Source organism: Sciurus vulgaris (assembly GCF_902686455.1).
Source record: "Sciurus vulgaris genome assembly, contig: HiC_scaffold_242_arrow_ctg1, whole genome shotgun sequence".
NCBI lineage: Eukaryota > Metazoa > Chordata > Mammalia > Rodentia > Sciuridae > Sciurus > Sciurus vulgaris.
The window spans coordinates 14,908-30,799 of record NW_027632814.1 but is presented as its reverse complement, the minus strand read 5'-3'; the positions used below and the strand labels follow the sequence as shown (position 1 = coordinate 30,799).

General features: G+C 43.5%; 1 protein-coding gene and 1 pseudogene across 4 annotated transcripts; both read right to left on the bottom strand.

Annotated features, from left to right (window-relative positions):
* Positions 1-1,280: 1,280 nt before the first annotated feature.
* Positions 1,281-7,456, bottom strand: LOC306652489 (TBC1 domain family member 8-like). Of its 3 annotated transcripts, none has more exons than XR_013761406.1 (4): positions 7,184-7,456; positions 3,654-3,860; positions 2,023-2,220; positions 1,281-1,416 (listed from the first exon to the last, which is right to left on the bottom strand). XR_013761406.1 is itself a non-coding variant. In XM_079125354.1 (4 exons), exons 1-4 carry the CDS (start codon positions 7,229-7,231, stop codon positions 1,390-1,392), a joined length of 432 nt encoding a protein of 143 aa, XP_078981480.1. In that variant the 5' UTR covers positions 7,232-7,451; the 3' UTR covers positions 1,281-1,389. The 3 variants fall into 3 exon arrangements, 1 of the variants encoding a protein (XP_078981480.1); XM_079125354.1 differs by having other exon boundaries at positions 3,654-3,812; positions 7,184-7,451; XR_013761407.1 differs by lacking the exon at positions 1,281-1,416 and adding an exon at positions 1,432-1,564 and having other exon boundaries at positions 3,654-3,812; positions 7,184-7,449.
* Positions 7,457-14,317: 6,861 nt separating this feature from the next.
* LOC306652496 (poly [ADP-ribose] polymerase tankyrase-2-like) lies at positions 14,318-15,579 on the bottom strand (annotated as a pseudogene). Its single transcript has one exon. The product of its transcript is annotated as a poly [ADP-ribose] polymerase tankyrase-2-like (transcript).
* Positions 15,580-15,892: the final 313 nt, after the last annotated feature.

Genomic DNA, 15,892 nt, shown 5'->3' with positions numbered 1-15,892 from the left:
TCTGGTCAGTGCTAAAGCATTGCATGATGGATGAACAATGAGATTGATTTCTAAAATGTTTACTCATCAATTCCATACATAATTTGACCTTAAGTCTTTGTTATTTAAAATATGTTTGTGTATTCTGATCCACTTTCATGATTTGAATCTATTCATTTTACCAGTAATTCCTAGCGGAAACATTCAACCCTAGATGAAAGAATGTTTCATTTGATCAAAATGACATTTTGGTATTGGAAGTATGGCAGACTGCATTTTCTGACTCAATTTCCAATGGGAGAAGTGAAATATTGGTTATTATGACACTCACATGCATGAAGGCACACACACGCACACACTCAACAGACATAGAAGCACACATGCTCAGACAGCGTTTGAGTTGGTTATGGTGAAATGCTTTTAATAACCTGCATTCTCCAGCAATGGGAGGATACATATATGCTCAATACTTAGAAAATTATAGATTAAGGAAATAATTATATATATATATGTACACATATGTATATATATATATACATATATATGTATATGTATATGTATACACCTAATAAATACACACACACATATATATATATATATATATATATATATATGTACCTCCCATGTGTGTGTGGGCATGCATCCCATCTGAAAAGAAAGGTTCAGTCTGGATCAATAAAAGTAACAACTGATGCTGCAGGAGCCGCAGTAACTGAGAAGGAATGTGGGGTAATAAGGTCTGCAGCCAAACCTGGTCCCCAAGGCAGTGACGAGGCCAAAACTAGTTTCTTCACTGCCACTTAGAGTCTAGTTACAAAATTGGAGTCTATTCACCTCAAATTTTCCATATAAAGAAAAAAGCATGAATGTAGCAAAAATATTTTTAGTTCATAAAACGAGAGGACAGGCAGCCCTTTGTCCCAGGACACACACACGGGAAACTGACACTGAGATGCTCACAGACACCACTGACCAGTGGGAGGAACACTTGGTTGACACCTGAAAACGCACAGGGCTGGCACCGCCCGCTGCCCAAGTCACACAGCAGGAATGACATGAGAGCCACTAATGGACAGGGGAAAGACTGGCTCCCCCTCTGCTGTCTGAGCCCTAAAGAGAGCCCTTGCTGCCCAAGGTCCGCAGCCACCTCTCCACCCGGGTCTAGAGGAGCTGGTGCTCAGGTGCCACACCCTCCATGGTCATTGCCCAGCCTCCAGTGCCCATGGCACAGCAGGGAAGGAGTGGCCTCACCAACCAGGTGGGAGTCAGGGTTCTGGCTGCCCAAAGGCTAGAGGACCATGGTCAGGGATCCGAGGTGGAGAGGTGGGCTCTTGTCTTCACGCTCCTCGCTGCTGTGACAGGACACCATTTCAAGATCCCCAAACTGTGGTCACTGCACATGCTTGTCAACTACAAAACAGGTGATGTGTGTCCAGCCTTTAAAAGAAAGCAAAGAAAAGTGAGAAGAAAATATGCACCATTATTAATAATTAGTTTAAAATGTGTTTTTAAAAGTATATGTCAATGAAAGTTCTAGAAGATGAGGCTCTGGCAGACCCAGGTCCTTTTCTGCAGTCATCCAACCCTAAGAATGATGGAGCATCTCTCTCAGCAGGTTTTCTGTTCCAAAGTGAATCAACCCCTGCAACCTTGGGGTGTGGCAGCACCCCAGCCTGTGATGAAGTTGGGGGTGCCCAACAATCCCTCTGGATGTGGAGCGGTGTGTCTGCTCCACACCCACCCAGGGAGCACACCACCAGCCCCGCAAACCTGGGGGACACCAGCTCAACCCCTCCAAGCAGTGGTGTGATTCTTGACCAGCCCCTCTTATTGCATTCAATGCCCACTCGGGACACCCAGCCCATCAGAGGTGACACCAGACTCATACCCCAGACTACTGGAGGCCCATTCATCTCTAGCACATTGTGTGCTCACACCCAAGGGGGTCACCTTCCTACACATGCCCTCTGGAGCCCACTGTCACAGAGGTGATGAGAGGGGGACTGTCACATCATGGAAAGCCACCATGCTGCAGGCTCCTACCATGTCCTTGTCATTGGTTGAGGTGTCATAGTGCACAGGATTGTTGGTGTGGACCTGCTTCAGTCTCTCAAGCAGGGTCTCCACCAAAGTCTCTCTATCCTTGAGCTTGATGAACTGGAAGGCTATCTTTTTCCTGATGCTGATGAGGATGGGGCTGGGCAGCAGACTGGTGTCCTCCATCTTCTCCATGCCCACTACCTGATGCAAAAGACAGCATGTGAAGGGGAGGTGCTGGAGAATGGAACTGACAAATTACATTCTGTACATGTTCCAATACAGATCAATGAATCCCACTGTTATATATAATTACAAGGCACTAATAAAAAGATTTGAATCACAGTAAGGACTGCAAAAAAGAAGGAAGGAAGGCCTCCACAAGCATGCTCAGAAGTTAATCTAACATGGAATAATGGCAACAAGGACCTGGTATAAAGGTTGAAAAGTGTGCAAGGGAGCATCAATCACAATCACCAAAAGGTAGAAATAACCCGAGCTTCCATGCACAGATGAATGGATAAGGGAACTGTGGTTTAGGCTACCATGGAATATTATTCAGACTTCCAAAGGAAGGGAATTCTAACAGATAAGAGGTGGGTCAATATTAAGGATATTGTGTAGTGGAAGAAACAAGTCACAAAATGACAATGCTGTAGGATTCCACTTACAAATTGGTTACAAGGTAAATTTGATGCTATGCATAATTCCAAAATCAATTTTTTAGGTATGTAGGTCATCATGTTGATTTCTTGCTCCACTGATAATAATGCTTGAAAATGAAGGCATCTACTGCAGAAGAACGGGATGGAGGTGGGAAATCATATGAGGAAAAACACTTGAGTTTCTAAATAATCAGGCTCAGGACCTATGCTATGAGAAATGAGATCCCAGAGGTCTTGATGTGTAACAGCTGTGGTACCTCCTCAGCTTGAATTGTTAGGCATGTACTTTTGAATGACAGCCTTATCAACAGTGTGGGGTTAGGGTATGTTGTTCTTACCATCACTTCTAGGCAACGTTGGTGGCCGTAGCAACAAGAAAAAAAAAAAAGAAGGCTGAAGGGGTAATGCCATAATTCAGGCAACACTTCCCTCCTGGAGCCTGGCCATCAGATGGCGCAAGTTGCTCTGGTTGGGATATAGTTGGAGTGTGTCCCCCGAATGTTCTTGTGTTGAAAGCTTGATCCCCAAAGGGGCAGCATTAAATGGTGATGGAACCTGAAGAGGTGAGGCCTAGTAGGGGATGGATGGGTTACTGGAAGAATAGCCCTCAGTAGGGATTATGGGACCTGGTTCGTTCCCACAACAGGGGTTGTTACAAAGAATGGTCCCGTCCCATTCTCTGGCTTCCTGTCTTCACACATGATGTTTCCATATACTCATGCTCCTGCCACGGGGACACTGTCCCCCACAACGCCCTCATTGGTGCTCACCCACCACCATGTTCTTGAGCCTCAGGACTGGGAGTTAATTAAGGCTTTTCTTCCTTTTTTTTTTTTTTGGGTTAATAAGTAAACCTGACATCATGGATTTTGTTTTAGTAACAGAAAATGGACTCAACCACATGGGTTAAAAGATGAAAGGTACATCAAAGTGTGCATGGAAGATCAAGCAGAGGGGAGAGGCAGGGTGTACCTCTCTGAGCAGAAGGACAACATTGTGGCAGCCATCTTCTCTGCTAGCAAAGCAGGTGGAGCTGTCAGAGGAAAACATGCATCCTGCAGTGTGGAACCGACAGAAGGGCATCCAGAGGAGCAATCCACCACAGTGTGCAGCTTCTCCTTTCTTGGTAGCCTGAAAAAGATTTGAAACAGCTCCTTCTGTGCTTGGGTTTCAAGGTCCCTGGTGAGAGGTGGAGAGAGGTCAAGATACAGAAAAGTCAACAGACACAAGATTGAAAAGAAAACACTTTTGAACTCGCTGGCACAACGTGATAGATTAGTGACTGAAATTAAAAAATGTCATGCCCCTCCAGAGCCTGTGAGCCCCACAGTTCATCCAGATATTCAGTTGACCTTCCAAGCAAGTGCAAGGAGCAGAGCCCACTGTCCCCACCAGCAAGAAATTCATAAACTCATGAACTCAAATAAGCACTCCATCCTGGTTTGAATAACTGAGAAGTACTCCAAAAATGGCAGCAAAGGCCATGTGTGGGGAAGTTACATGATAAGTGGGGGTGAGCATCAGTGAGACATGGGGAAGGGGGGGCCCTCGCATGCAGCTCATGGAAGGCCAAATTTCACTCTTACATTGGCAAACAGCCAGAAGACCTCAAACGTTGAAAGCGGACCTAGAACTGACATCCACTAACTGGCACACAAACACAGCAACAGATTCATTATTGAAGGTGGAAACTACCCCATGTCCACCAGTTGATCAATGGGCACACCAAATGTGGCACATCCCCTCAAGCAGGGTAGATAGTACTCAGCCATCAACAGAAAGTGTGCATGGACAGAGCTTGGAAACCTCAGGCTGAGTGAAAGGAGCCAGACACAAAGACCACAAGGTGCCAGGTTCATTTACATGAAATGTCTGCACAGGAGGCTGACAGACAAAAATAAGGAGTGGCTACTCATGAATGTGAGGCTTCTTTGGAGGGTAATAAAAGGTTCTGTGGCTGTGGTGATGACTGTGTGGTCCTGTGAATATTATAAAACCTCAACTACCCATTGAAAGGCTTAACTGTTCAGATGTGAATAACCAAAAAGGAGCCTGACTTTTCTCCAGAGGAGCACCAGGGAGCCAGGGGAAGCCAAGTGCACTGCACAAGTTCACACACTGAATCACACAAAATTTACTACGTTCATATATGAATATATGCCTGGTGTAGCTCCACATCTTGGACAAACAAAAGAAGGGAAGCTGTACTCCATAGATGTAGGACATGTCAAAGTACACAGGATGGTCAAGTATATCTACAAAGAACAAAGAAAAAGAAGTTCAAATATTGCAATAATGGAAGGTGAGGTCCCTCAGGGGGACCACAATGTCCCTGAGAGTCAACAATGCCCAATGCACTTAATTTAACTCTAAAAATGTTGCTGTCATCATGTTGAGAGTAGAATGGTGGAATCCAGAGGTCAGAGAGGTTGGCTTAGGGGCTCTGAGCCAGTGAGAGAAGGAGCAGGAATTCCGGAGTGCTGCTGCAGAGCAAGTAACTACAGGTGCCAATCCCACACAGAATGCTTCAGACTGCTAGATGAAAGGATTTAGGGACCAGGAAACAAAAACAATGATCAGAGCCCCAAGAGTCTCTTTCATAAGGAAGAGATAAGTGCAATCCATCTTCCAAAGAACTATCACACATCAGAGGTGGCCCAATGCCACATGGAGTTGAATTCGGGAAAAAATAAAAATGGAAACCTACAAAGATCATTTCTTTCTCTTTTTTTTTGTCCCTTTTGTGGCAACATGTGATCAGTTTGAACTACATGCACACAGCTGGAAGGAATGGGAAGTCATTCTGAATACATGAAAACCCCAAACATGCTACTGTTCAAGGACCACCACTGAGAAAGATGCACCCCCACCAGACAGTCAGAAGATAGTGCCTGTGTTAAGAAGGAAGAGATCTACTGTTTTCAATATGACTTTCTTTGTATTAGCACTGAACACTAGACCTCATGGCTTTGAATGAATTCACTATAGGTTGAGTTGGCCTTATTCAAAATGCTTGGGACCAGAAGAGTTACAATTTTCAGAGTTTTTCAGATTTTATAAGATCTATGTAAACTTTAGCAGTTGAGAATCACTAATTCAAAAAATTTAAATAAAAACTGCTCCAAAATTTGGTTACAAAACAAGAGTTTCAGATGCTGTGGTACTAAACTGCCTCATGAGCAAAGGCATTATAGCTATGGTTTACTCATCTCTTTGGATATTTTAAAGAAACGTCAATCAAAAAAATACAGGAATGTTAAAAAAGATAAACAATTTTAAAGTAAAAGACTAAGGCTGTTTTTAAAATTAAACATAGGATTATATGATTTGGCTATTCCACTTCTGGGTAAAAATACTGGATAGAATCAAAAGCAGGTGTCAGAGAAATTAGTGTGTCCAGTTCACGACAGCATTGTTCACAATAGCCAGAAGATGAAAGCAAACTAAGCGTGCACAGTCAGACAAGTGTATAAACACAGTGGGGTATGTACATACGATGGATTATGATTCCGCCCTGAAAAGGAAGGACATTCTGACACATGCTGTAACAGAGATGAACATTGATGACATTATATTAAGCAAAATAAGCCCAAGGCAAAACATTGAGTGTTGTCTACTTATGTGAGGGATCCAGCTGATTCCACAGAGACAGCAGCATGGTGGTTGTCAGGCAAGGTTGAACAGGGTGGTAGTGTCTAGTAGGTAGACTTTTAGTTTAATCAAGTCAGAAGAGTTCTGCAATGGGCAGTGAGGATGGTCACGTATCAGTGTGAACATCCTTAATGCCACTGAACTGCGTACCTGAAAATGGTGAGGTCTGTGTTATATGAATTTCACAGTAAAGAAAAAAAAACTTTAATAACTAGTAGTATTTGATCAATCCTGATTCTGTAAGTATGTCAAAAATTGAATCCAGGACAGTATTCTGTGGTCCCTCATAGGATCTTTCATAACGGTTTACCTTGACATCAGAGCTGTGGTTAGTTACCCAGTTATGATCTGCAAACCTGAAATCAACATCCAGCTCAAACACCTGTTTGAACTTCAGATGATAAAGTTGAATTCCTTAGTGACATTGCAAGCAACTAGCCTGACAGTCTCCGTGACTGGTGTTGCCATGGGCCAAATTGTACAAAATACTGACTTACTCTATTGATGACCAAGGTATCGAAATCAGTTCAGCTGCGCTGAAAACATTTTCTACCATGTGATTTAAGATGAAAAGATGAGGACTTGGTGTAGCTCCATGGTAGAGCCCTGGTCTCGCATGCATAAGGACCTGGGTTCAACCTCAGCACCACCAGAAAACCAAAAAAAAAGGTTTCTATACAAATTCCATGCCATTTTATGAAAGAAACTTGAGCATTCATGGGGTTTGCTATGCACCCAGGCCCTCAAACCAATGCCCAGGGACACAACAAAGACCTCACAACCAAATTGTGCTAAGCAAAGCACATGAAAATGTCAAGCAGCTGAGGGACACCAGGGGACTAAAGATCTACCTCTTGGTGATCTGGCTTGGCTCCTGCACATCTGGCTCCAGACCTCATTATCCAGCAGCCTCCACAGCATCACATCTACCAGCTGCTCCATGATCTTCAAGACCGTATCCAGGATCAGAAACATGGAGGAGTCACGCTCCTTATTCTGCGTGGTGATCCGGATGGTGTCTGACACAAAGACATTGTCTGTCCTTTCCAATTTCTGGATATCAACCCAAGGGATTACAAGTTGAACTCAAAGAGAAAAGATGCAAATTCAGATCCCCCATAAAGGGGGAGCCAAACTTCAAGCATCAGCAAATAACAATCCAAAGTTCTATTTGTTTCTTTTAAGCTAAAATGCAAAAGTCTCAAAGCCTGTGTAGGGGAAGAGGACACAACTACCTGACAGCTGCTGGTGAAAGCCAACTCATGGGCCAAGGGTTTTCTTAAAGATTGAAGTGTCATCTCCCAGGTTGCTGGCTGCTGCATACTTTCAAGGATCATCATTTTGCCATTCAACAGCATACATCTTCAAGAATATTTCAACACTCATGTAAAAGTTTCTGAATCACACAAAATCTACTTTCAAAAACAGCACTCACACATCAAGGTAGAGGGAAAAAGGAGTGTGCAAGAGGGTTATTATTTCTTGTTCACAGAAGTGGGCTGAGCATCGAGTCTGTGTCTCATGACTCATTATGCTTAGAAGAAACTTCAAGCAGATTCTATGAAATGCTAAGGTAATACAGTACAGTCAGGCACAGCATATGTGCAACTCCCAGCTACCTGCAAGCCTGAGGCAGGTGGCTATCTTGATCCCAGGGTTTTAGGTCCAGCCTGGGCAACAAAGCAAGACTTTCACTTTAGAAAAAGAATGCAGGTGCTGGGACATAGCTCAGTAGCAAAGCACTTGCCTAGCATGTGTGAAGCCCTGGGTTTGATTTCCAGCACTGCCAGAAAGACAGCCAGGTGCTGTGGCACATGCCTTTAGTGCCAGTGACCCAGGAGGCTGGAGGATTCCTCCTTGCTCAGGAGGTAACATAGCTAGTCCTTGTCTCAAAAAGCAAGGTTGGGGTGGGGGGCAAGGCTCAACTGGCTTCAATCCTCAGTAGTACTGCTACTAATAAAGATAATGTAAAATAGTGCAGGTGATACATTTTTAAACAAACATGCTAGTCCCAGATTTTTTTGGGGGGTGTACCAGGGATTAAAGTCAGGGGAACTTGGCTACTGTGCCTCATCCCCAGCCCAATTTTGTATTTTATTTAGAGACAGGTCTCACTGAGTTGCTTAGTGCCTTGCCTTTGCTGAGGCTGCTTTTCAACTTGCTATCCTTTTGTCTCAGTCTCCTGGGATGCTGGAATTACAGGCATGTGCCACAATACGCATCTGAGAATTACTGTGGATACAGTGATAGGCAGTAGGCTAATTCAGAGGAAAAGGGGAGAATATAAAGTCATATCTGTTAGCCGATTCATCATACAGATAACAAGTGGAAAAACATGATCGAATATTAGCAATAATTAATTTTTTCCAAATATAATATCATCATCCTAACACAATTAGATTTAGTGACAATCCTTAGTGTCCCAAATGAAATCATTTCCTTTTCACGTCAGAGAATGAATGTGATATTGTAACATTTCCTTCCACTTATTTAGTGATAGCATTTTCGATGCCTTTAGGATTGTAAATAGCCTCATTTCTATGTCAGGCCTGGGACTACTCTTTTCCAGCTATTTGAGCTCTTCCACCCACACTAGTTTGGTCTACACTGCCAACTTGAGTTCATTAAGTGACTGCTCTGTGAAGAGCCCTGCACTTAAGCACCACAAACAGGAAAAACTAACCCACAAGTAAATAAGCAACACCAACTTGGCAGAACTCAGCCCAGAAACAGACATGGCGTACATTATATGGGGAGAAGGAAGGCGTGGTGAAAGTGACCAATCTGAACTGGGTTTTGAAAGACAAACAGGTGTTTCTAAAGAGGTTAAGGACAAAAGGAAAAGCTCGGTGTTCATTTGGAAAAGCATTTCAGAAAGAAGGAAAAGAAGGACGGCCAAGCTTAGGCTGGAGCCCATTCCAAGCGAGGACAGCAGAGGACTGGGCACACAGGGCGGGGTGCTGAAACAGAAAGAGAAGACAGCATGTGCAGGAGGCTGGCTGCAGCAGACATTCAAGAGGAGGCCTCCCACTGGCTGCACTTGGAGAATAAATGAAGAAAACCACACATATGTGTGCATCTCCCATGCCACCCAGCACAGGCTCTTGAAATGGCTTCTTAACGTGCTTTCAATGGCAATGGCATTTTTTTTTTTAATTTGTGGTACTGGGGATCAAACTCAGGGCCCTGTGCTTGTGAGGCAAGCACACTACCAGCTGAGCTATCTCCCCAGCCTGGCAATATCTTTTGAAACCTTGAACACACAACTGACATGTGTGGACTTGCCTTTCCCTGTGGGAATGCCAATACTGAGGACAGTGCCAACTGCTGGTGCAATGTCCATCAGTTCTTTCTGGATCTCAAGTGGACCCATGTAAAGCATTCTGCATAGACAACACTCATGACCATCAGAGATGGGGGTTTTCAAAGATGTCCTTCTGCATTAAGAAGCAGAAGTACATGCTACTCCTTTAGTAATAACCATCAGATATGATACTGTACCTTCAACATGATCTATGGTAGTAAAAGGTCTTGAGTAGCTATTTAAACAAGCTACACAGATATGCTGCCAAAAATAGCAGAAACATGAATTGTGTCCAAGAAATAAAAAACTAAAAAAATAAAAATCAAGCTTCTTCATTGTAGCACATATAATTAAACTTAATTATCTGCACAAATCATTTGGAAACTAATCCAGTATCACCTGCTGTCATCTCAACCACCCAATTAAATCTTTTGCTGTGGGATTTAACCTTTTATGGCTTCTCTCAGGAGCCATGCCAATCAACCCCAGGGCCAACTTTATCTTGAAGGACCAAATCTCTGCAGATGCCAGCACTGGCCTCACTTGACTTCCTTGCCCAGCAAGAAGGGGTAGAAGCAGAGGTAGTTGATGCTGATGTACAGGGCACCTGGCCCTTACAGGAGCAGCAAGGGTAGTAGATGACCACCTTCTCTGCCTTAGGGAGGATGAACCTGGCCTCCAATGTCACCAACACTTTTTGAAACTTCTTGGGCTCCCCTTCCTGCTCAGCAAGCCTACTATTGCTCTCCTAAGCAGTCAGACCCTGATGCACAAGAGACAGGGCCTTCATCCAGGGAGCTGGGCAAAGGGAAGGAAGAGAGCACAAGGGACAGGAAGCAGGAAGGACAGATGCACCCAGACCCTTGAGGAATCTCTGCTGCTTCCACGACAACCACCCCTGTCTGCTACCCAGAAGAAGCCGCAGCCAGAGGTGGGGGAATAAAAGTCAGGGATTGATTAACCATCACAAGGTTGCAAAACACAAGGGCAAGTCTCTCAGTCACTGACCATGAAGCTGTGGCTGAATCAGCTGACTTCTAAGGTTTTGAGAATTTTAATTCAGAATTATAATCCAAATCCTCCCTACACTCATGCTACAGTTTGAATCTTCACTGCCTCCCCAAGGTCCGTGTGTTAAAGGTCTGACTCCCAGCTAGTGTATTGGGAGGTGATGGAACTGCACAAGTTGGGTTCTGGCAAGAGATCCTTGGGTCACTGGGGGCGTGCCCTTGAAGCCCACACTGGGACCCCAGCCCTTTCCTCTCTGTTACCTGGCTCACCATGAGGTGAACACTTTTGCTCTTTCATAAGCCACTGCCATGATGTGCTGTCCCATCACAGGATCACGAGCAAGGGGGCCGACCAGTCATGGACTGGAGCCTCCAGAACTGGGAGCCAAACCAACCTTCCCTAAGTCAGTCATCTCAGGTATTTGTGACAGTGATGGAACTTGTGAGCCTTCAGAATGGCCCACTTCTACCTGACAAAGGCTGGTGCTCAAGCTGACTACTGTGTGTGAGGACAATGCCAAGACCTCTGCCTTGAAGGAATTGTGAGATCCCTCAGAATCCACCCTACTTAATCCCATCTCCAGAGAATATTGAGGGTGAAATCATGAATCACCTGACAGGGAGCACACTAGCCCCTAATGACAGAGAGGGCTGCTCTTGCAGGAGCCAGTGTGGCATGCAGTTCCAAATCCTGCACTGGGTTTGCCCAGAGGGAAGGCTGGTGCCTGAGATATTTAGCAGAGGCTTCCATACAAAACAATGGGAACCAGGTACACTACCAATAGGAAGCTATTTCTCAAAGCTCTGGGCCAGTAAACATCAGTCTCTTGAGATAGCATCAGCAGAGTGGGTTTGTTTGTGGTCCTCTGTCCTGGGCTTGTAGACAGCTGACTTCTCCCTGTGTCTTCTCACACTCATGACAGATTTTCTCTTTTCATAAGGGCATCAGTAAGATGGGACTGGCATCCGCTCTAAGGCTGCATTGTAAATTGGTCACTTCTTTGAAAACCCTCTATCCAAATATTCACATTCTGAGGTACTAGGGACTGTGTCAAACTCAGTAAGGCTACATGGTACAGAGAACCAGCAAATATTAAAATCTTCACTATCAGCATTCATATTGGAACCCAAACAATTATCCCAAAGTGCAGTTGATTGGATTGCCCAGAAATAGAATGCTTGTCATATTACATGCAGAAAATTATACTGAGCCTCAGAGCTGAGGTGCTGTATCCCTGAGCTGGGTGCTGTGGCTCACATATATAATCCCAGCAATTGAGGAAGTGGAGACAGGAGGGTCTCAAGTTCAAAGCCAGCCTCAGCAACTTAGCAAGGCCCCAAGTGACTTAATGAGACCCTTTCAAAATAAAAAATAAAAATAGATGGGGCTATAGCTCCATGGTAAATCACCCCTGGGTTAAATCCCCAGTACAAAAAATAAATAAATACATAAAAAGACCCCTGAGAAAGAAACAGTGAAAATGGACCCAGAACTATGTGCAGCCAGGTGGCCCATCATCTGAGCAATGCAGTCAGTCCCTTGGACAACACTTTCAAGTCCAGAGGTTGAGGGTCTCCAGAGCTGAGAGTGGGGGCTGAAGTTAGATGCAGGAAATCCCAAGTTCCCACAGTGATGGGAAAGTAAGAGCAATCTAAGACGTGTTTCAGTGAGCATCCCTGAGCTAGACTGCTGCATTAGAATTGCCAAGGAGAATATCATGCTAAGTGAAATAAGCCAGTCCCAAAAAACCAAAGGCTGAATGTTTTCCCTGATAAGTGGATGATGATACATAATGGGGGCGGGGGGGAATGGAGGAACTGTAGATTACATAGAGGGAAATGAGGTGGGCAGCAGAGGTATGAAAGATGGTGGACTGAGACAGATATCATTACCCTATGTACATGCATGATTTCATGAATGGTGTGAGTCTACATTGTGTACAACCATAGAAATGAAAATTTGTACTCCATTTGTGTGCAATGAATCAAAATGCAGTCTGTAAAAATAAACATTTTTAAAAATTCTAGCATTTTTCTCAATTCTCTGCAGATTCTGATCAGTTGATCTATTCTAGCCTTCATTTTACAATGTTGCATAACTATGTTCTGCCTCTGAAATAATACTTGTATTTTTAGGAAGCCCTTAACAGCATCCACTCAAAGGTTTTGGCAATGAAGACATGGTAGCTACTTGGGATTGATGTAGCTCTATCAAGAAGAAAGACTGGCACATCCTTATTGATGTTGAGAAAGAAACCATTTACACCCCAAACCCCAGCTTCATATTAACATTACTATACTACTGTTATCCTCTGTTCAACAATGTAATTTTTTCTTTGAGAAAATTCTTGCCCAAGAAGACAAATATTGCAAATGATGTTCATCCTGAAGATCCATCAACTCTCCAATTAAAAACAAAATCAATAAATAAGCTTATGCCCTAAGACTTTTTGAACATATTCCTTCAAAATTGTCCACTAATCCTAATCCCAATCCTAATCATGCTCCCCACACTGGAAGACTTAAAAGTAGACTTCAAATCTAGTGACATCTCACCTTTGTCCTTTCCCACTTTTAAGGATGTGAAGACTCTGTCCAAAAGAGTGTTTGTACTCCCTGACTGATGAGAAACTTGGCTTTGTCTCAGGTGTTGGGTGATGTTTAGGAATCCTGTTTGCCAACACGAACAGCTGCTCAGCTGTAAATATAAGTCCAGGTGAATATAACCCATATGTATTAGGTGATTGCTGTCTATAAAGCATTGAGAGCTGCAGTGGAGGAGGCTCTCATCATGACTGGGATGTGGCTGCTGTTCTTTCAATCCCTGCAAACCAATGATGCAAAATAAAGCACATAAGTTCCAAAATCAAGTAATATTATCAGGTAGTTTTAAAAGAAGTTAATTCTAAGTAGGACATCTCAGAGCTTCATGTTCTGCAGTGAGAACAGATCAGGATTAAGTGACCTCTTGGATGCTTTGAGAATTGCAGATGAAACAGGTCAATGTGATTGGCAGTAGGCTTTGCTGAAGAGGTTGCTAAAGGTTGGGTAAGGCTCATTGGAAATGGATACATTTTCCACAATGTTTCCATGCAGAGGCTGACATTTGTTTTCTTGTTGCAGCCCCTTCCAATCTGTTCCAATCTCATACACAAGCTGTGGGCTCAGTGTGTGGAAAGCACTCTGTTCAGAGGCAGTGATCCAGTTCTCCCCAGCACCACCTGATACAGTGGGATGGGCCTGCCAAGTGAGGTGGTCCAGAAAGAGAACAGACCCCCCATGTCTCCCCCCCACTCAACACACGGAGGATGCAAAGCTCAATGACTCTTGGTGGACAGCCAGGAAGGAACATCAAGGTTAGACACCAGCTCTCCTGTTACCTTCAGTGTAGACCATCTGTATTAAATACAGGTTGTGGAGGGGTTTAGCTTTGATAAACTCCAAGGGTTCTTTCAGCTCTGATCCTGCACAGCTCAATGTCTTCTAGCTGGGCTGTGTCTTCTGAGGGATAAGAAAGAGGAAATAAAGAATCTCCAGACTTTAGGGGCTGGGGTTGTGGCTCAGTGGTAGAGTGCTTGCCTTGCCTGTGTGAGGCACTGGGTTTGATCATCAGCACCACATAAAACTAAATAAAATAAAGGCATTGTGTCCAAGTAAAAACAAAATAATTTTTAAAAACTTATTTTAAAAACTGAATCTCCAATTCCATATACATACTGATTGCTTTTGGAAGAGTTTTCAGCAAAATAAATCCCAGCTCCAAACATGCCACCTACATAAACATGCCTTTCATCAAAACCTTTATGGATAATTGCATTTACAAAGGGAGACACATGAAATAGCATTCTTTCATTTGCGTGGTTGTGGTTTTCTTCAGAAACTTCTTTTCTCCAGTGAGTATATCGTTCCCATAGTTTCTTGTTACAAACCTTCTGAATCTTGAGACTATCACATCTGTTGAAGATGCCACCTGCATGACCTCCACCTCTGTGCCCTTGGACTGTAATTTGCATCTCTTCCTCCACAGACTGAAACTCTTGATCATCAGGAGACAGATCTATGAGAATTGTTCCACTACCAGAATTGTTCTAAGTTAAATATGGGTTAAGACCTTGTTGTCCAGAGATAAGTCTTTCAACTCTTTTAATTAGTCTGTGTCTATGTCCATAAGCATTGATTCCATTCTCCTTTAGCTCCTTGTGCCCCATGTCAACCAATACATCCAAAGTGCTCTGTTCTCTCTCAAATATATCCATTAGGTGCTCAATTCCAAGATTCCTTACAAATTGAGTTATGCTAAAATCTACTCCTGGAACTTCCTTTCTCTCCAAACTGGAAGCACCCTCTCTTCCACTTGAACTAACTACTGAAGACAGTTCAGAAAAACTCCCAGATAAGTTGTCATGACTGCTGGCTGCAGAAAGGCTTGATGGGCTGGTTGGACCTGAAGACAGAGCATCTGCAGTGGCTCCTGGGCTTCTCGCACCATTGAGCACTTGAGGTTTGTAGCATGAGGGTAGAGCAGAAGGGGGCATGGCTGCTGTTAAGGAGGGCACTAACATCATCTGTTGAAACTAAATATAAAGGTGTTTGTCCTTCCTGATTTTTAAGAGTAGGATCAGCTTCACGGGCCGACAATAAAGCACAAAGCTGTGTTCGTCCCTTTTGGGATGCTTCATGCAAAGGTGTGAAAGCTCATTCATCCATGGCATTGACACATGCACTATACTTTATTAATAAAGCTGCTACATCTACATGACCATAAGATGCTGCATTATGTAAGGGAATAAGTCCTCCTTTGTCTTGGGCATTCACATCAGCTCCACATTGTAATAAATACTCTGCAACTTCTAAATTATTATAACCAGCTACTAAATGTAGGGGTGTAGAATGTCAGCCTTAGGTATCACGGCAATTTACATTATCAGGAGAAGACAACTTCTTCACCCTGGCTAAGCAACCCTTCTTGGCAGCATCAAGCAAAGCTGCATCTCTTTGAAGTAGATCTTGAATATCTGTATCTCCATCTTTAACAAGATCTAAAGAAGTATTCCCATCCCTATTTTTCTTTGTAGGGTCTACACCATGCTGGAGCAGAAGTTTGCAAATTTTATATTTTCCTTTTCCTGCAGCTTCATGTAAAGGTGTACATTTCCATAAATCAGCTACATTAACTACTGCTCCATGCTTAACAAGAAGTTATGCAACTTCATAATGTCCATAAGAACATGCATTTTGCAAAGGTA